This window comes from Entelurus aequoreus, linkage group LG19 (genome assembly GCF_033978785.1).
Source record: "Entelurus aequoreus isolate RoL-2023_Sb linkage group LG19, RoL_Eaeq_v1.1, whole genome shotgun sequence".
Taxonomy (NCBI): Eukaryota; Metazoa; Chordata; class Actinopteri; order Syngnathiformes; family Syngnathidae; genus Entelurus; species Entelurus aequoreus.
Genome location: NC_084749.1, coordinates 15040896 through 15059047, shown reverse-complemented (window position 1 = coordinate 15059047; position 18152 = coordinate 15040896). Strand labels below are relative to the sequence as shown.

At 37.9% G+C, this 18152-nt stretch overlaps 1 protein-coding gene across 2 annotated transcripts in view; it reads right to left on the bottom strand.

Annotated features, from left to right (window-relative positions):
- The window catches only part of niban1a (niban apoptosis regulator 1a), a 43996-nt gene that overhangs the window by 16117 nt on the left and 9727 nt on the right, over positions 1-18152 (bottom strand). For both annotated transcript variants that reach the window (XM_062027979.1, XM_062027980.1), the window contains exons 3-10: positions 14998-15126; positions 14761-14881; positions 11339-11503; positions 10943-11058; positions 4369-4473; positions 4116-4278; positions 2256-2443; positions 1925-2056 (exon numbers count right to left, since the gene is read on the bottom strand). In XM_062027979.1, coding sequence (XP_061883963.1) covers positions 1925-2056; positions 2256-2443; positions 4116-4278; positions 4369-4473; positions 10943-11058; positions 11339-11503; positions 14761-14881; positions 14998-15126 — 1119 coding nt within the window. The remainder of the gene's footprint in view (positions 1-1924; positions 2057-2255; positions 2444-4115; positions 4279-4368; positions 4474-10942; positions 11059-11338; positions 11504-14760; positions 14882-14997; positions 15127-18152) is intronic.

Here is an 18152-nt window from a genome sequence, read left to right as displayed (position 1 = left end):
ACAACACAGTGTTTCCCATAAACTGCCAAGATACCTGTGGGGGTGGGCGTGGTCACCATGACATCATCGACTAGTTTGCATAATTTACTACAATGATATGATTTTCTCTAAAAAGGCTCAAAAAATGTATACTTACTAATTAATAATAACAGTTTTGTTTTAATTGTCCATCCATCCATCCATCTTACAATATAATTACAACACTTTATGTACATATTTATATACAGATTTGAACAATAAGTTATTCACTGAAATATATGTATTAATTGTGGTTCTTACAAAAAATATATCTTAAAAAATATAAAAGCTAAAATGTCTCTTAAAGCTCTGCCCCTTTAATTAGTGCATACTAAATAATTTAACTTTAGCCTACTACTACAACCATATTATTTACCAGCAACATAAAGTGAAACAGAGGCAGAGGTGTCCTGCCACAGTCAGTAACAAATAAACAGAAAACAGTAGTGGTCAAATACAAATAAGGCAACAAGAGAAGTATCCTACACTTCTCTTTTGTAAAGTAAATCTGAACAGCCTATATGGGCATCTACATCAACTATATGATTTGCCTGAGAAGCTGGACAGGACAAAAAATAAATAAAAAAAATGTATTTTATTTTTTTAATTTGTGGCGGACGTATTTCTTTCTTGGCGGGCCGCTACAAATAAATGAATGTGTGGGAAACACTGCAACATGACAAAGCAAACATGACATAACGTAAACATGACATAACACAAATATCACCTAGAACATGGAATACTGTACAACATGAAATACAACTAAAACAACATGACAAAACAAACATGACATATAACATAAATAACACAACTAGAACATGAAATAAAACAAACACGACATACAACATGAATGACATGCAACACAAATAAGAACTACACTGAATACAACATGACACAACACACATGACATCCAAAAAATAATGTGAAACAAAAAACATGACACAACTTGAAATAAAACAAACATGACATAATGTAAACAACATGACATAAAACACAAATATCACCTGGAACATGGAATACTGTACAACATAAAATACAACTAAAACATGACAAAACAAACATGACATAAATAACATACAACTAGAACAACATGAAATAAAACAAACACGACACAAATAAGAAACACATGGAATACAACATGAAATACAACACAAACAAGAACTACACTGAATACAACATGACAAAACACACATGACATCCAAAAAATAACGAAACAAAACAAACATGACATAACGTAAACATGACATAAAACACATATCACCTAGAACATGGAATACTGTACAACATGAAATACAACATGACAAAACAAACATGACATATAACATAAATAACATACAACTAGAACAACATGAAATAAAACAAACCTGAGATACAACATGAATGACATACACCAATAACAAACACATGGAATACAACATGAAATACAACACAAGAACTACACTGAATACAACATAAAATACAACATAAACATGAAATACAACACATAACTACACTGAATACAACATGAACAACATAAAATACAACATAAACATGAAATACAACACATAACTAGACTGAATACAACATGGCAAAACACATGACATCCAAAAAATAAGGTGAAACAAAACAAACATGACACAACATGAAATAAAGCAAATATGACATCACGTAAACAACATGACATACAACAAATAAGAACATGAAATAGAACATGACATAAATCAAGAACATGAAATAAAACAAACAGGACATACAACACAAATAAAAACTACAACATGGAATACTGTACAACATGACAAACAATATATAATACAACAGAGAATCACTAGAACTTAATCATCCAAATGAATGTGATCCTAATAACATAATAGTAGAATAGAAATGGGAAATAAGACGTGATGTGCTATATTATTAATGAAACATGTACCTGCTGCAGGTGGATCTGAGTATTATGAATGACTCCAGTGATGTTTGAGAAGCCAAACAGATTCTTTCCCTGCAGGGAGTCAATCCTTTGGTAGCAACTTTGTAGTTCAGGTCTTGCCATGGCAGCCAGACTCTGAAGGACAGGATTGGGGAAAGGCAAATATGTTATTTGTAGTGCATGTGGAGCAGAACTGCATTTAAACCTGCAAACAAGCCCACAGACAGGAAGTACTACAAAGCCATCAATACTCATTTGCCTTTTTTGTCATTCAAATGAAGTACAATGGCACTGCACCACCTCCACCCAGTCACCAAGCGTACAAACATCAGACCTGTTTGAGTTCCTGGATGTCTTTGCCTTGCTTAACTTCATCGTACAAGTTGTCCATCAGGCTCTCGCTGAGCTGACGTCCTTCCAGGAAAGCAGAGCTGATCGGCTCCATGAGTTCCTCCAGGACGGCTCCGAGGTGCGGCTGGATGCTCTCAGCAAACTCCTTCTCTGCTTCCGCCCATACTTTAGCTGGAGAAACCACTTTTCTGTGACTGAGGAAATTTTACAAGGATCCCAAATTGAAACTACCGGTACAAACCCCGTTTCCATATGAGTTGGGAAATTGTGTGAGATGTAAATATAAACGGAATACAATGATTTGCAAATCATTTTCAACCCATATTCAGTTGAATATGCTACAAAAACAACATATTTGATGGTCAAACTGATAAACTTTTTTTTTTGGCAAATCATTAACTTTAGAATTTGATGCCAGCAACACGTGACAAAGAAGTTGGGAAAGGTGGCAATAAATACTGATAAAGTTGAGGAATGCTCATCAAACATCCCACAGGTGAACAGGCAAATTGGGAACAGGTGGGTGCCATGATTGGGTATAAAAGTAGATTCCATGAAATGCTCATTCACAAACAAGAATGGGGCGAGGGTCACCACTTTGTCAACAAATGCGTGAGCAAATTGTTGAACAGTTTAAGAAAAATCTTTCTCAACCAGCTATTGCAAGGAATTTAGGGATTTCACCATCTACGCTCCGTAATATCATCAAAGGGTTCAGAGAATCTGGAGAAATCACTGCACGTAAGCAGCTAAGCCCGTGACCTTCCATCCCTCAGGCTGTACTGCATAAACAAGCGACATCAGTGTGTAAAGGATATCACCACATGGGCTCAGGAACACTTCAGAAACCCACTGTCTGTAACTACAGTTGGTCGCTACATCTGTAAGTGCAAATTAAAACTCTCCTATGCAAGGCGAAAACCATTTATCAACAACACCCATAAACGCAGTCGGCTTCGCTGGGCCTGAGCTCATCTAAGATGGACTGATACAAAGTGGAAAAGTGTTCTGTGGTCTGACGAGTCCACATTTCAAATTGTTTTTGGAAACTGTGGACGTCGTGTCCTCCGGACCAAAGAGGAAAAGAACCATCCGGATTGTTATGGGCGCAAAGTTGAAAAGCCAGCATGTGTGATGGTATGGGGGTGTATTAGTGCCCAAGACATGGGTAACTTACACATCTGTGAAGGCGCCATTAATGCTGAAAGGTACATACAGCTTTTGGAGCAACATATGTTGCCATCCAAGCAACGTTACCATGGACGCCCCTGCTTATTTCAGCAAGACAATGCCAAGCCACGTGTTACATCAACGTGGCTTCATAGTAAAAGAGTGCGGGTACTAGACTGGCCTGCCTGTAGTCCAGACCTGTCTCCCATTGAAAATGTGTGGCGCATTATGAAGCCTAAAATAGGACAAGGGAGACCCCCGGACTGTTGAACAACTTAAGCTGTACATCAAGCAAGAATGGGAAAGAATTCCACCTGAGAAGCTTCAAAAATGTGTCTCCTCAGTTCCCAAACGTTTACTGAGTGTTGTTAAAAGGAAAGGCCATGTAACACAGTGGTGAACATGCCCTTTCCCAACTACTTTGGCATGTGTTGCAGCCATGAAATCCTAAGTTAATTACTATTTGCAAAAAAAAAATAAAGTTTATGAGTTTGAACATCAAATATCTTGTCTTTGTAGTGCATTCAATTGAATATGGCTTGAAAAGGATTTGCAAATCATTGTATTCCGTTTATATTTACATCTAACACAATTTCCCAACTCATATGGAAACAGGGTTTGTATGAATACATTCCTAAATGGAGCAAAAGCAGGAAAGCGCAAAAGCGTTCACCTCTGACTTTTTCCTGCAGCTGCTGCCTGGAGTTGAGGATGTGGTCCATATCCGAGTGGACGACGACCTCTTGTTTCTCCACACACTTCCGACATTCTTCCTTCAAGGCTGTGAATCCAGCCAGTAGATGTTCCAGGACCAAAATGTATGCTGCCTCCACCGTCTGTTTGGCAAAGTTCAATCCAAATTCAATGGATTCCAGTTGACCACACGACATGATACTAATATTGACTTCAACAGCAACGCAACTCACCGCAAACCAAACTCTCTTCTTCTCCGTCTTCTTGGCTTTGAGGTGTGGAAGCATTTCTTTTTCCAAAGACGGCAGCAGCTTCTCCATCACGAGGTTGGCCAACACCTGACGGATTAGCAACGTAAAAACACTCACCTGGTATTTATTCTGAACAGAATTACACACATACTTGATTGATTTGATTGGCTCAGCATCCTGTAGCATTTTTATTATGTGACTAGAGATGTCTGATAATGGCTTTTTTGCCGATATTGTCCAACTCTTAATTACCGATTCCGATATCAACCGATACCGATATATACAGTCGTGGAATTAACACTTTATTATGCCTAATTTTGTTGTGATGCCCCGCTGGATGCATTAAACAATGTAACAAGGTTTTCCAAAATAAATCAACTCAAGTTATGGAAAAAAACTGCCATATTTATTATTGAAGTCACAAAGTGCATAATTTTTTTTAACATGCCTCAAAACAGCAGCTTGGAATTTGGGACATGCTCTCCCTGAGAGAGCATGAGGAGGTTGAGGTGGGCAGCGGGGGGTGTATATTGTAGCGTCCCGGAAGAGTTAGTGCTGCAAGGGGTTCTGGGTATTTGTTCTATTGGGTTTATGTTGTGTTACGGCGCGGACGTTTTCCCGAAAAGTGTGTCATTCTTGTTTGGTGTGGGTTCACAGTGTAACGCATATTTGTAACAGTGTTAAATTTGTTTATACAGCTACCCTCAGTGTGACCTGTATGGCTGTTGACCCAGTATGAATGGCATTCACTTGTGTGTGAAAAGCCGTAGATATAAATGTGACTGGGCCGGCACGTAAAGGCAGTGCCTTTAAGGCATGCCCCCAATATTGTTGTCTGGGTGGAAATCGGGAGAAATTTGGGAGAATGGTTGCCGCGGGAGATTTTCAGGAGACTCATTGAAATTCGGGAGTCTCCCAGGAAAAATCGGGAGGGTCGGCAAGTATGACTGGGAGACGCAACTGCTCTGTACTTCTCCCTACGTCCGTGTACCACTCCGTACAACGGCGTTTTAAAGTCATACATTTTACTATTTGAAACAGATACCGATAATTTCCGATATTACATTTTTAAAGCATTTATCGGCCGATAATATCGGCAGTCCGATATTATCGGACATCTCTATGTGACCAAAAGTTGTCACAAGATTGTTGTGTTTGTTTAATTTGTGTACTGGTAATCCTCACAGAACATTTGCCACTACTTTAATCAATTTAAAATGTTCAAATGTCCGCTTCAGGCAGTGCATCTGGAAAGTATTCACAGCGCTTCACTTTTTCCCACATTTTGTTGTTACAGCCTTATTCAAAAATTTAATAAGTTGAATTTAGTCCTCAACATTTTAGATACAATACCCCAAAATGGTAATGTGAAAAGTTCACATTTTCAGAAATTTATTGAAAAAAAATAAAAAAATTACATGCATAAGTATTCACAGCCTCTGCTCAATGGACCAATGGCAGCAATTACAGCCTCGATTATTTATAAATATGATGCCACAAGTTTGGCACACCCATCTTTCCGTAGTTTTGCCCATTCCTCTTTGCAGCATCCATAAGCTGTATCAGGTTGGACGGGAAGCTTTGGTCAAAAAAAAGGCATTAAAAAAATATATTATTTTTTCTTCTTCATTCAACACTTACATCTCCAGATCAACTTCAGGTCTGCCTGCTGATAAAGTTTTTTTTATGCCGTTTTTGTCAAAAACCCTGTTTTTAATGGCAGAAAATACGAAATATGCAATATTTCCCCCCCAAGAAAATTCTGTGTGTGAAGTAATTGGAGCATTTTAAATAAGTCAATAATTAATAATATTAATTTTAATTCATTATTATTTTTTGAGCAATTATATTTATTTATTTTTATGTTTTTAAGTACCACTAAAAGTCTTGGGGATCCAAAAAGGACCTCACTCAAAAGTATTAAAAATGAGTTATGCATTTTCTCTAGATCAACTTCAGATCTATCCCTCAATAGGTTTTTTTTCTTTCATGGTTTTATTGTGGGGGTTTTTAAATATTTTTTCTCCAAAAAGTATGCAAAGTGAAATTTTTGATGTGAGGTACGTGAATCATTGAATAGTTCAATAATTCATAACATTGATTTAGATTCATTATTTTTTCCAGCAATGATTGTTTTAAAGGAAAAACAGCCTGCATTGTAGCTTTGTGTTATTAGAGTCAACACTGCAACTTTTTTTCTTTACATTTCACCCAGTTGCTCTTTTATTTCATATTTGTACGTTTATTTTTTATTGTATATTTACAATGTGCCACGGGCTGTAAAAAAATCCTTCTTATGACACCCCTGCTTTTAAATGGTGTAAAACCACATTTGTAAACATAATTGTCCATGACTTTTGGCCGCCTTTATGCCGTCACTTTGTTGCATGTTTACACGACTCTGTCGCAGGACAAAAGAAGGTGGATCCACTTTCAAAGTAAACGTCCATGAAACATGACACGGTCGTCCCTATTGGTGGAAAACATAAACATCGTCTTGATGTTGTAGCCATCAATACTGAGGAGGACAAGTTGTTTTTTAACCTCAGTTAATTCTGCTGAGTGTGTGTTTTCTTTTTTGTAAACATTTGTTTCTTTACATAATTCTTTGATTTAGTTCTGCGTGGGTCTGCTGTCAAGTTTGTCAAGGTGTCTACATGGTCTATAAGGCTGAAACGACGCGTCGACGTCATCGGTTACGTAAATACGTCGACGCCGTTTTTGTGCGTCGCCGCGTCGCATATTTACGTCACACTACCGTCATGGCGGAGCGCAAAGCAGACTGTGCGAGCGAGGGGGATAAAGCACGCCAAAAGTGGTCAAAAGTGTGTGAGTATTTCAATAAACGGCCTAATAATGTTGTTGTATGCACACTGTGTCGAGCGTAAATGGCCTATCATAGCAGCACAACGGCTATGAACGAACATTTGAAAAGAAAACCATCAACCAGTCAATCGTCCGCGTTAGCATACGTTGTCATCATTACACAAAAACATGAATGTGTCATTTGTGTCTGGTAGGGGTCACTCACTGGAATGAGTAGAATTGGTTATTGTGTACTGTGTTGGACTGGATGTTTATTTTGCACATTTTAAAAGCAATACTTAATGTTTACAGTGCTCCAGAATATTTAGATTGGCACTTTTTTGTATTGGATGTTTATCTTTATTTTTGCACATTTTAAAGCAAAATAAGCAATACTTTTACTTTTGTTGAAATGTTTACACTGTTACAGAATATTTCGTTTTGCACTTTTTTGTATTGGATGTTTATCTTTATTTTTGCACATTTTAAAGCAAAATAAGCAATACTTTTACTTTTGAAATGCTTATACTATTGCAGAATATTAAGATTTGCACTGGATGTTTACTTTTATATTTGCACATTAAAAAGCAAATAAGCTACTTTTAATTTTGTTAAAAGTTTTAAATGTTTACATTGTTACAGAATATTTTGTCATGTTGTTGTCAATGTTGACTGAGTGGCCATACTTTTTTTTTTTGTAAATAAAAGCCATGCCTTTTGAAAAAACTGGCCTACATTTATTTTTTCATCTTCATTTTAAATAAAATAAAAAATAAATCGGTAAAATGAAAAATAATCTATAGATTAATCGAAAAAATAATCTATAGATTAACCGATTAATCGAAAAAAAATAATCAATAGATTAATCGATAGAAAAATAATCGTTAGCTGCAGCCTTAATGGTCTATGCTCATTTTTGTTTCTATGTGGTCTTATTTTGTGTTTGTCCACTGATTAAATATCTTAAAAAAAAAAAAAAAAAAGTCCAGTAGTGCCTTTTTTTCTCCCCACTATCAGGATCTTTTATTTTATTCATACACTTTCACACAATAAAAACTGCTGCACTGCTACTAATGCTTGATAACATTTATTCAACGGCTCATTAAAGTTAATCACCTCCTTTTCACATTACTTTTACGACTGAATGATGTTAGTGGACAAGGTGTTTCGTTATCTAGAAAAATAAGTGTAGTTGAACTTCATTTGTTCTTCTTTAAGTTTCCTGCTTCAACTGCAGTGTTTATTAAACCTGCTGGCAGGCATCAGAGGTGTTGGTTGCCAGGTATGTCATCATCAACAACACCCCGGTGGGGTTGATTTTATTATTAACGTCATTACCAGTGCCAAATGCAGGGTTGCTAGGTAAGTTATTGGTAACGACACTCCAGCAGGGTTGCCAGTTGTGTCACCGCTAACGACACCGGCAACAGCGGTGACAGGTGTGTCATCGTGAACACTCCGGAGGGGTTGCCAGGTTTGGAACAGGGTGGCCGGGTGTGTTATTGTTAAATGACACCGCAGTCGGGCTGCCATTCGTGTCATCGCTGACGACGCCAACAGCAGGGTTGCCAGGTGTCTCACTGTCAATGACACCCCCAACAGGGTTGCCAGGTGTGTTATCAGCACTACCACCGGCAGCGGGTTTGCCAGGTGTGTTAGGATTAATGTCACCATTAATGGCATTACAAATACCAGTAATGTACATCTGGCAGGGTTGCCAGATGTACTAATATTACTAACGACTGTCAGAATAATTGTATCTAAGTTATCACAAAAACTTTGTGTTTCAATGAGTTCCCGGCGAGAAGACAAAAGCTGTCTTTGATCTTACCAATCAAAAGGTTTGTAAAACTCCACTGTGTAGGATGGGAAGCGACATGAAGGTGTCGGTTTCTTTGATGTAGCAGTTAGGAATGGGTACCAAATTCTGTATTTTTATAGGTACCGACCGATTTCTGTTGGTACTAACAGGTACCAATTCACCTAAAATGAAACGGTACCAAATTGATACTTTGGTTACACATCACGTTGCATCCGGAAAAAAAAACACTCAAAAGTAAGGCGCATGTCAGAATAATTATCTAAGTTATCACAAAACTTTGTGTTTCAATGAGCTCCCGGCGAGAAGACAAAAGCTGTCTTTGATCCTACCAATCAAAAGGCTTGTAAAACTCCACTGTGTAGGATGGGAAGCGACATGAAGGTGTCGGTTTCTTTGATGTAGGAGTTAGGAATGGGTACCAAATTCTGTATTTTTATGGGTACCAAATTCTGTATTTTTTTAGGTACCGACCGAATTCTGTTGGTACTAACAGGTACCAATTCACCTAAAATCAAACGGTACCAAATTGATACTTTGGTTACACATCACGTTGCATCCGGAAAAAAAACACTCAAAAGTAAGGCGCATGTCAGAATAATTATCTAAGTTATCACAAAACTTTGTGTTTCAATGAGCTCCCGGCGAGAAGACAAAAGCTGTCTTTGATCCTACCAATCAAAAGGCTTGTAAAACTCCACTGTGTAGGATGGGAAGCGACATGAAGGTGTCGGTTTCTTTGATGTAGGAGTTAGGAATGGGTACCAAATTCTGTATTTTTATGGGTACCAAATTCTGTATTTTTTTAGGTACCGACCGAATTCTGTTGGTACTAACAGGTACCAATTCACCTAAAATCAAACGGTACCAAATTGATACTTTGGTTACACATCACGTTGCATCCGGAAAAAAAACACTCAAAAGTAAGGCGCATGTCAGAATAATTATCTAAGTTATCACAAAACTTTGTGTTTCAATGAGTTCCCGGCGAGAAGACAAAAGCTGTCTTTGATCCTACCAATCAAAAGGCTTGTACAACTCCGCTGTGTAGGATGGGAAGCGACATGAAGGTGTCGGTTTCTTTGATGTATTGTAATCCACAGGAAGATTTTGTCTTTACCCGAGATCTACAAAGCGGAGCGGAAGCAGGACCTGACCCCCCTCCAGGCACCTTTTCTTTGAACTGTTTTGTAACCAAAGGCGACGGCTGTTTATGACCCCCCTTCCTTTAGAAACAGCTGTTGCCATGTAATCAGGGAAAGTCCAATCTTTCGCCAGTGTGGGACAACACTGTACAAGGGTACAGGTCTACACGTTTCTCCTCACTGAGCTAAATTGAATCCTGTCCCTGTTTAATTCCTTGCTTCTTGTCTGTTTAATAGATGTCATCAGTGTTTGAACCTGACAACGACGGTCGCAGGTGGGTCACTGTTAACAACAGCGGTAGCAGGGTTGCAAGGTGTGTCATCGTTAACGACAGCAGGGTTGCTAGGTAGGTGTGTGACTGTTAATGACAATGCTAGTAGGGTTGCAAGAAGATCATCATTAAAGAAACTGCAGTAGGGTTGACAGGTGGGTCTTTGTTAACGACGCCGGCAGCAGGATTTTAGGTGTGTCATGCTAGTCTAGAACTTTGAGACTAGCGTGTTTAGTACTAACGGCGGTCGCCGGGTTGCCAGGTGTTTCATCGTTACAGACAACGGCAGCAGGGTTTCTAGGTACGTCACGGTTAAGGACACTGCAGTAGGGTTGCCAAGTGTGTCATTGTTAATGACGCCGGCAGCAAGCTTGCTAGGTGTGTCATGCTAGTCTACATCTTTGAGACCAGTTTGTTTGAACCAATACGAGCTTGGCAAGTATTCAAATGATTTGTGTGCCAGAATAGAACATGAATGAACGCGTACTCAGGTAGAAGGAGAATTTGTGGTTTACCCTGACATCGCTGCCAATCAGCATTTCCCAAGCTTCATATTTGCCTTTGTCCTGTCTGTAGAGCTGGATGGCTTTGAGGAAGGCCTGGACCTCACACGTCTTCTTATTGAGGAAATCTGAAACAGTTAGATGGGTAAATTATTACCTCGTCGTACATTACATATTCAAAAATTCAAAAGAGCCAGCAGGTAACTACTTGTTAATCCTTTTTATTCACAAGACAAGGAAGTTACCATGACAACAAAACACATGCTCTCCTAAATATTAGTCAATTTACATGACAAAAAGTCTCCAAAAAAGTTGAGCGTTTTTCGCCGTATTGTCACATTTTGTCCATATTGATGATTTTTCTTGCGAAATGTTTAAGTATTTCAATCTAGTGTTGCCAAGTCCTACCTCGGTTCTGGTGTCTGATGCATTCAGACAGGATGCTTATGAACTGAAGTTGTTTGTCCTGCTGGTTAAAGCAGAAATAAGAATCTCTCCTGTACGGCAGGCGGAGGTAGACGGGAAACGGTCCAGGCATCCCAGACAGAAGAGGACAAAACTCTTCCTTCAAATCTAAACCAAAGAAAAAAGATAAAAAGGTGTGATTAGAAACATTTTAACTGATCAGAATCAGAAATACTTTATTAATCCCCTGAGGGGAAATTCTGATTTTCAGCACAATCCCATTCAACAGAACCGACAGATGTCAATTAAAAGGACGGTTTGGTAGCGTCGAGAATACGGAGGGTTTAAAAGTTGAAACACACTGAATATTCTACCTTCCCTAAATGTAGGTATTTAATTTAGTAGGTGAACAGTCAAATTTATAGACAAAAAACTTCCAAGTTGAGGTCGTTAACCAGTTGCTTCCAATAGAAATTACTGTAAACCAAGCACATACAAAGTACATTAATATACACATGAAGTGCAAAAACATGTATTAAGCATGTTAAAATCAACAATACAAACTGCTATGAACTGAAATTAGTAGGGATGTCCGATAATGGCTTTTTGCCGATATCCGATATTCCGATATTGTCCAACTCTTTAATTACCGATAACAGATACCGATATATACAGTCGTGGAATTAACACATTATTATGCCTAATTTGGACAACCAGGTACGGTGAAGATAAGGTCCTTTTTTTAAAAAATTAATAAAATAAAATAAGATAAATAAATTAAAAACATTTTCTTGAATAAAAAAGAAAGTAAAACAATATAAAAACAGTTACATTGAAACTAGTAATTAATGAAAATGAGTAAAATTAACTGTTAAAGGTTAGTACTATTAGTGGACCAGCAGCACGCACAATCATGTGTGCTTACGGACTGTATCCCTTGCAGACTGTATTGATATATATTGATATATAATGTAGGAACCAGAATATTAATAACAGAAGAAAACAACCCTTTTGTGTGAATGAGTGTAAATGGGGGAGGGTGTTTTTTTTTGGTTGGTGCACTAATTGTAAGTGTATATTGTTTTTTATGTTGATTTAATAAAAAATAAAAATTAAAAAATAAAATAAAAAAAAAACGATACAGATAATAAAAAACGATACCGATAATTTCCGATATTACATTTTAAAGCATTTATCGGACATCTCTAGAAATTAGTATTGAAACCTTGCAGTAAAAAAGTTGGCACGTTTGCCGCTCGCTAACATACAATGAACGATCCCATTGACAGGCTAATGAAAATTAGCATCCCAATCATTTTTAAAATGTTACAAATCCAATGAGATTAAGGTAATTTACAGACAAATCAGGGTTTCCTCTATTCCCCTACATGTCATTGACCGTGCGCCCCGCCACGGCAAAATAAAAGCCACTACAGCTTAAAAACTGTTTTTTTATGCGAAAACAAATTTAAGTAATGTATTGTATTAATGGATGGATACATCATATAGTTTATTATTTACACACTATTGGCAGACTTTGAAAACATCTCAAGTAGAGAGAATGGCTTTTTTGCCGATATCCGATATTCCGATATTGTCCAACTCGTAATTACCGATTCCGATATCAACCGATATCGATATATACGGTCGTGGAATTAACACATTATTATGCCTAATTTTGTTGTGATGCCCCGCTGTATGCATTAAACAATGTAACAAGGTTTTCCCAAAAAAATCAACTCATGTTATGGAAAAAAATGCCAACATGGCACTGCCATATTTATTATTGAAGTCACAAAGTGCATTATTTTTTTTAACATGCCTCAAAACAGCAGCTTGGAATTTGGAACATGCTCTCCCTGAGAGAGCATGAGGAGGTTGAGGTGGGTTGGGTTGGGGGGGGGGGGGGTTGAGGTAGCGGGGGGTGTATATTGTAGCGTCCCGGAAGAGTTAGTGCTGCAAGGGGTTCTGGGTATTTGTTCTGTTGTGTTTATGTTGTGTTACGGTGCGGATGTTCTCCCGAAATGTGTTTGTCATTCTTGTTTGGTGTGGGCTCACAGTGTGGCGCATATTTGTAACAGTGTTACAGTTGTTTATACGGTCACCCTCAGTGTGACCTGTATGGCTGTTGACTAAGTATGCCTTGCATTCACTTGTGTGTGTGAAAAGCTGTAGATATGTGACTGGGCCGGCACGCAAAGGCAGTGCCTTTAAGGTTTATTGGCGCTCTGTACTTCTCCCTACGTCCGTGTACACAGCGGCGTTTTAAAAAATTTTTTACTTTTAGGAACCAATAATTTTGAAACAGATACCGATAATTTCTGATATTACATTTTAAAGCATTTATCGGCCGATAATATCGGCAGTCCGATATTTTCGGACCTCCCTAATCTCAAGTGTCATATAAAAATGTTCCTCTATGCTCTATTTTAAAAGATGTGCATCTAAAACGTCTGGCAACATAAGCGCTCAAGCTTATGGAGTTGGCACTGAGCAAAAGTAATGACAGAATAGGGGCATTCCTTGTTCGAGCCTGTGAAAACTACCCCAATTTTGGCCATTACTATTGACAGCAACGTCTAACTTTACGCCGTTTGAGTCTTTTAAATCTCCGGTTGGACATCTGTGTGTGGAGTTTGCATTTTCTCCGCGTGTTTTTGCGTTTTCTGCGTGTACTCCAGTTTCCACCCATATCCCAAAAATGTGCATGTTAGGTTCATTGGAGACTCTAAATCAGGGGTGTCGAACTCATTTTAGATCGGGGGCTACATGGAAAAAAATCTACTCCCAACTGGGCCGGACTGGTAAAATCACGGCACGATAAGTTAAAAATAAAGAAAACTTCAGATTGTTTTCTTTGTTTAAAAATTTAACAAGCACATTCTGAAATTGTACAAATCATGTTTTTTTTTTTTACAATTACATGTTGCGGTTAATAATATATATACTTTATGTGTCGTTATTTATATTTTCTGAATAAATTATGTGATAATGTTCATCAGTCAACTCATTGGTGTTAATTTTCAATCTATCAAGATAAAAAAAATACATCAAAATCAAATTACAGTATGTTATTTATATAGTTTGATCATTTTTCTTGACTGATGTACTAACATCATGTGGTTTATTTTGTACATATGTAGCATGATCTACAAAGAAACAAAGAATTGTTGTTGCGACATCCAGTGGACACATTTGGAACAGCAGTTTCTTTCATTCAAAAATTTCAAGGTCATTTTTATACTTAGCAAACTCATCCCGCGGGCCGGATAACATCTGTTTGCGGGCCTGATCCGGCCCTCGGGCCGTACGTTTGACACCCCTGCTCTAAATTGTCCGTAGGCATGAATGTACGTGTGAATGGTTTCTTAGCTATATGTGACCTGCGACTGGCTGGCTTATTTTGCTACTTGAAGCTGTATTACCAGTAAAGTCATCTTTGGGGAAGCAGTCATCCACTGCATCCATGTACTTTCCCTCATTGGTTAGTACATTTCCTCCTATTGGTAGCAGGGTATGATATGGAGGACTTCCTTTGAGAAAAGTCTAAACGAAAGCAAAACAGAAAAACAAGGTTTTGGGACAAAAAGAAGGAAGTTGGGATTGATTTGAAATGTCCACGTTGTTTGAATGTTATTGCACGTACTGTAAGTGTGACTTACCTCGATGCTTTCATAACACTCCAAGCAGTAGTTGGCCCTCACTACTATGTACCTCTCCTTCCATTTTCTGCTCTCGTCAAAAAAATTCAACTGTTTTTCATACAGCACCTCACTTCCTGCAGGAGACTCCTGGTAAGCATACAGGTACCATATTATTCACACCAGTGTTTCCCACACATTCATTTATTTGTGGCGGCCCGCCACGAAAGAATTACGTCCGCCACAAATTAAAAAAAACAACATTTTTTTGTTTTTTTTGTTTTTTTTTTTGTCCTGTCCAGCTTCTCAGGCAAATCATATAGTTGATGTAGATGCCCAAATAGGCTGTTCAGATTTACTTTACAAAAGAGAAGTGTAGGATACTTCTCTTGTTGCCTTATTTGTATTTGACCACTACTGTTTTCTGTTTATTTGTTACTGACTGTGGCAGGACACCTCTGCCTCTGTTTCACTTTATGTTGCTGGTAAATAATATGGTTTTAGTAGTAGGCTAAAGTAAAATTATTTAGTATGCACTAATTAAAGGGGCAGAGCTTTAAGAGACATTTGAGCTTTTATAAGATATATTTTTTGTAAGAACCACAATTAATAAATATATTTCAGTGAATAACTTATTGTTAAAATCTGTATATAAATATGTACATAAAGTGTTGTAATTATATTGTAAAATGGATGGATGGATGGACGGACGTTTAAAACAAAACTGTTATTAATTAGTAAGTATACATTTTTTGAGCCTTTTTAGAGAACATCATATCATTGTAGAAAATTATGCAAATTAGTCAATGATGTCATGGTGACCACGCCCATAGCCACGTCCCCACCGCCACAGGTATCTTGGCAGTTTATGGGAAACACTGCACACGTTTCATCAGTTTGCCCATATTTCAGTAAGTATTTGATCCCCTGCGGATTTAGTAAATTTACCCTCACAAAAGATATTTACAGTAGGGATGGGCACCAATCGAATCCTGCCGGTCACAGATTTGCGTAAAAACCAACGGTGCCATGTTGCGGTACTTTGGCTCCGTGTGACATTACGCCCGGTTGCCGACTCAGCCGTGACTCCAGCAGCACTGAGAGCGGACTCCGCCAAACTACCTCTAGGTCTAGTGGTTATTAACCTGGGTTCGATCGAACCCTAGGGGTTCGGTGAGTCGACCTCAGGGGTTCGGCGGAGGTCAAAACACACCCGACTCATCGTGTTAATACAAACTTCTCCCTATCGGCGTATTACGGATACGGCAACAGCAGAAGTCAGACTGATTAGCAGGTGTATAATTTGTTGTGAATTTATGCACTGTGTTGGTTTTGTTGTTTGAACAAGGTGATGTTCATGCACGGTTCATTTTGTGCACCAGTAAAAAAACATGGTAACACTTTAGTATGAGGAACATATTCACCATTAATTAGTTGCTTATTAACATGCAAATTAGTAACATATTGGCTCTTAACTAGTCATTATTAAGTACTTATTAATGCCTTATTCGGCATGGCCTTATTATAACCCTAACCCTGTAACCCTGGCCCTAACCCTAACCAAATAACTCTAAATTAAGTCTTTGTTACTTAGAATATGTTCCCCTAGTGTCCAAAAAACTCTAAATTAAGTCTTTGTTACTTAGAATATGTTCCCCATACTAAAGTGTTACCAAAAACTTAACTTTGTCTTGAATTTGAAAAAAAAAAAACATTTTCTTTTTCACTAAAGAAGGGTACGGTGAATGCGCATATGAAACTGGTGGGGTTCGGTACCTCCAACAAGGTTAAGAACCACTGCTTTAGGTATTGTTGCAATTTTCAATGCCAACAAATAAATTGTTTAGAAAAACACTCCAACGTAAGTAAAGCAAGGCTTTAATGTTCCAAAAATGCCCTAGCTTGATGCTAATTGGCTTTGCTATCAATGTGCTACTGATTAGCATTAACGATTTCAACACCTACAAATTTGTTAAAATGAAAACTACATATAAGATGAACGTTACAAACAGCTGGTACGTAATAGGTAAAATACAGTATAAAACCTTTCTGGGGCGTAACAAAAAATTAGACAATCAAGACTGAAATGACTAGCCAAAACACCACAAACTATACACTACTGTCACTAACGTCTTGGACTTGTAACTGTAATTGAGAATCGAAAATGTGATGATGAAACAAGATATAATAACTGGAAAGTAGTTATCATAATCAGCTCATTTTTAAATGTTGCAATTCAAAATGAGATTTTGTCATTAACCCTTGTGTAATGTTCATATTGTTGTTACTCGCCAGCGTTTGTGGGTCTGATGGACCCGTTGCATTTTGTGGCTTTTAATGCCTCACAATCAAACACTTTTATGTTAAAATACTGAACAGATGTTTACCTTATCCCAATAAACATCTGTTCAGTATTTTAACATAAAAGTGTTTGACTGTGAGGCATTAAAAGCCACAAAATATGAACAATATGAACGTTGCACGGAAAATTTCTCTGCCAGTTTCTGCATCCCACCGGGATTCTTCTTTTGTTTCTGCACCTGCGGTACACACACAAGGTTGCAACATTGTTTGTCAACACTGTCTGCTCTCATTTTCTCGCACATTTGACCCTCTGATGTTCTGTGTACCTACACGCTGTCCTCCTCCTGTATAGGCCTGCTGTGTGTGTGTGTGTGTGTGTGGTACACAGAACATCAATTTCCACACTTCTATTAGCCCCGGGTCCAGTGGACCCGGACATCTTATATGTAATAGAAATGTGTAGGGGGGTATTGTATTTATTCTGATATATGTTCTTCACAGAAAATGAGCCAAAGTCAGTGAGTCTCAGTTTGAAAAATTAATTGTATCATTTTTCTTTTAATAAAAAATGAAGACGGGTCCCACAGACCCGAACACCACACAAGGGTCAAAATAGGTTGACAATTGATATTTATCAACAACCACAAACGTGCCAAAACTTGGTACCGTTGGGTACCGGTATCGATTCCCAGGTACCGGGAATTGGTACCGCATCGTTTCAAATATGATCCTTAATGAACATTATATAATTTGTATGATAGATTTATTATATCGTAGACACAATGTAAAAAAATTACTTTATATAAAAGGTTATAAATATTATTTAACACTAGCTGTTGGAGACACTAGTCTGCTTCCTGACAATGTGTTGT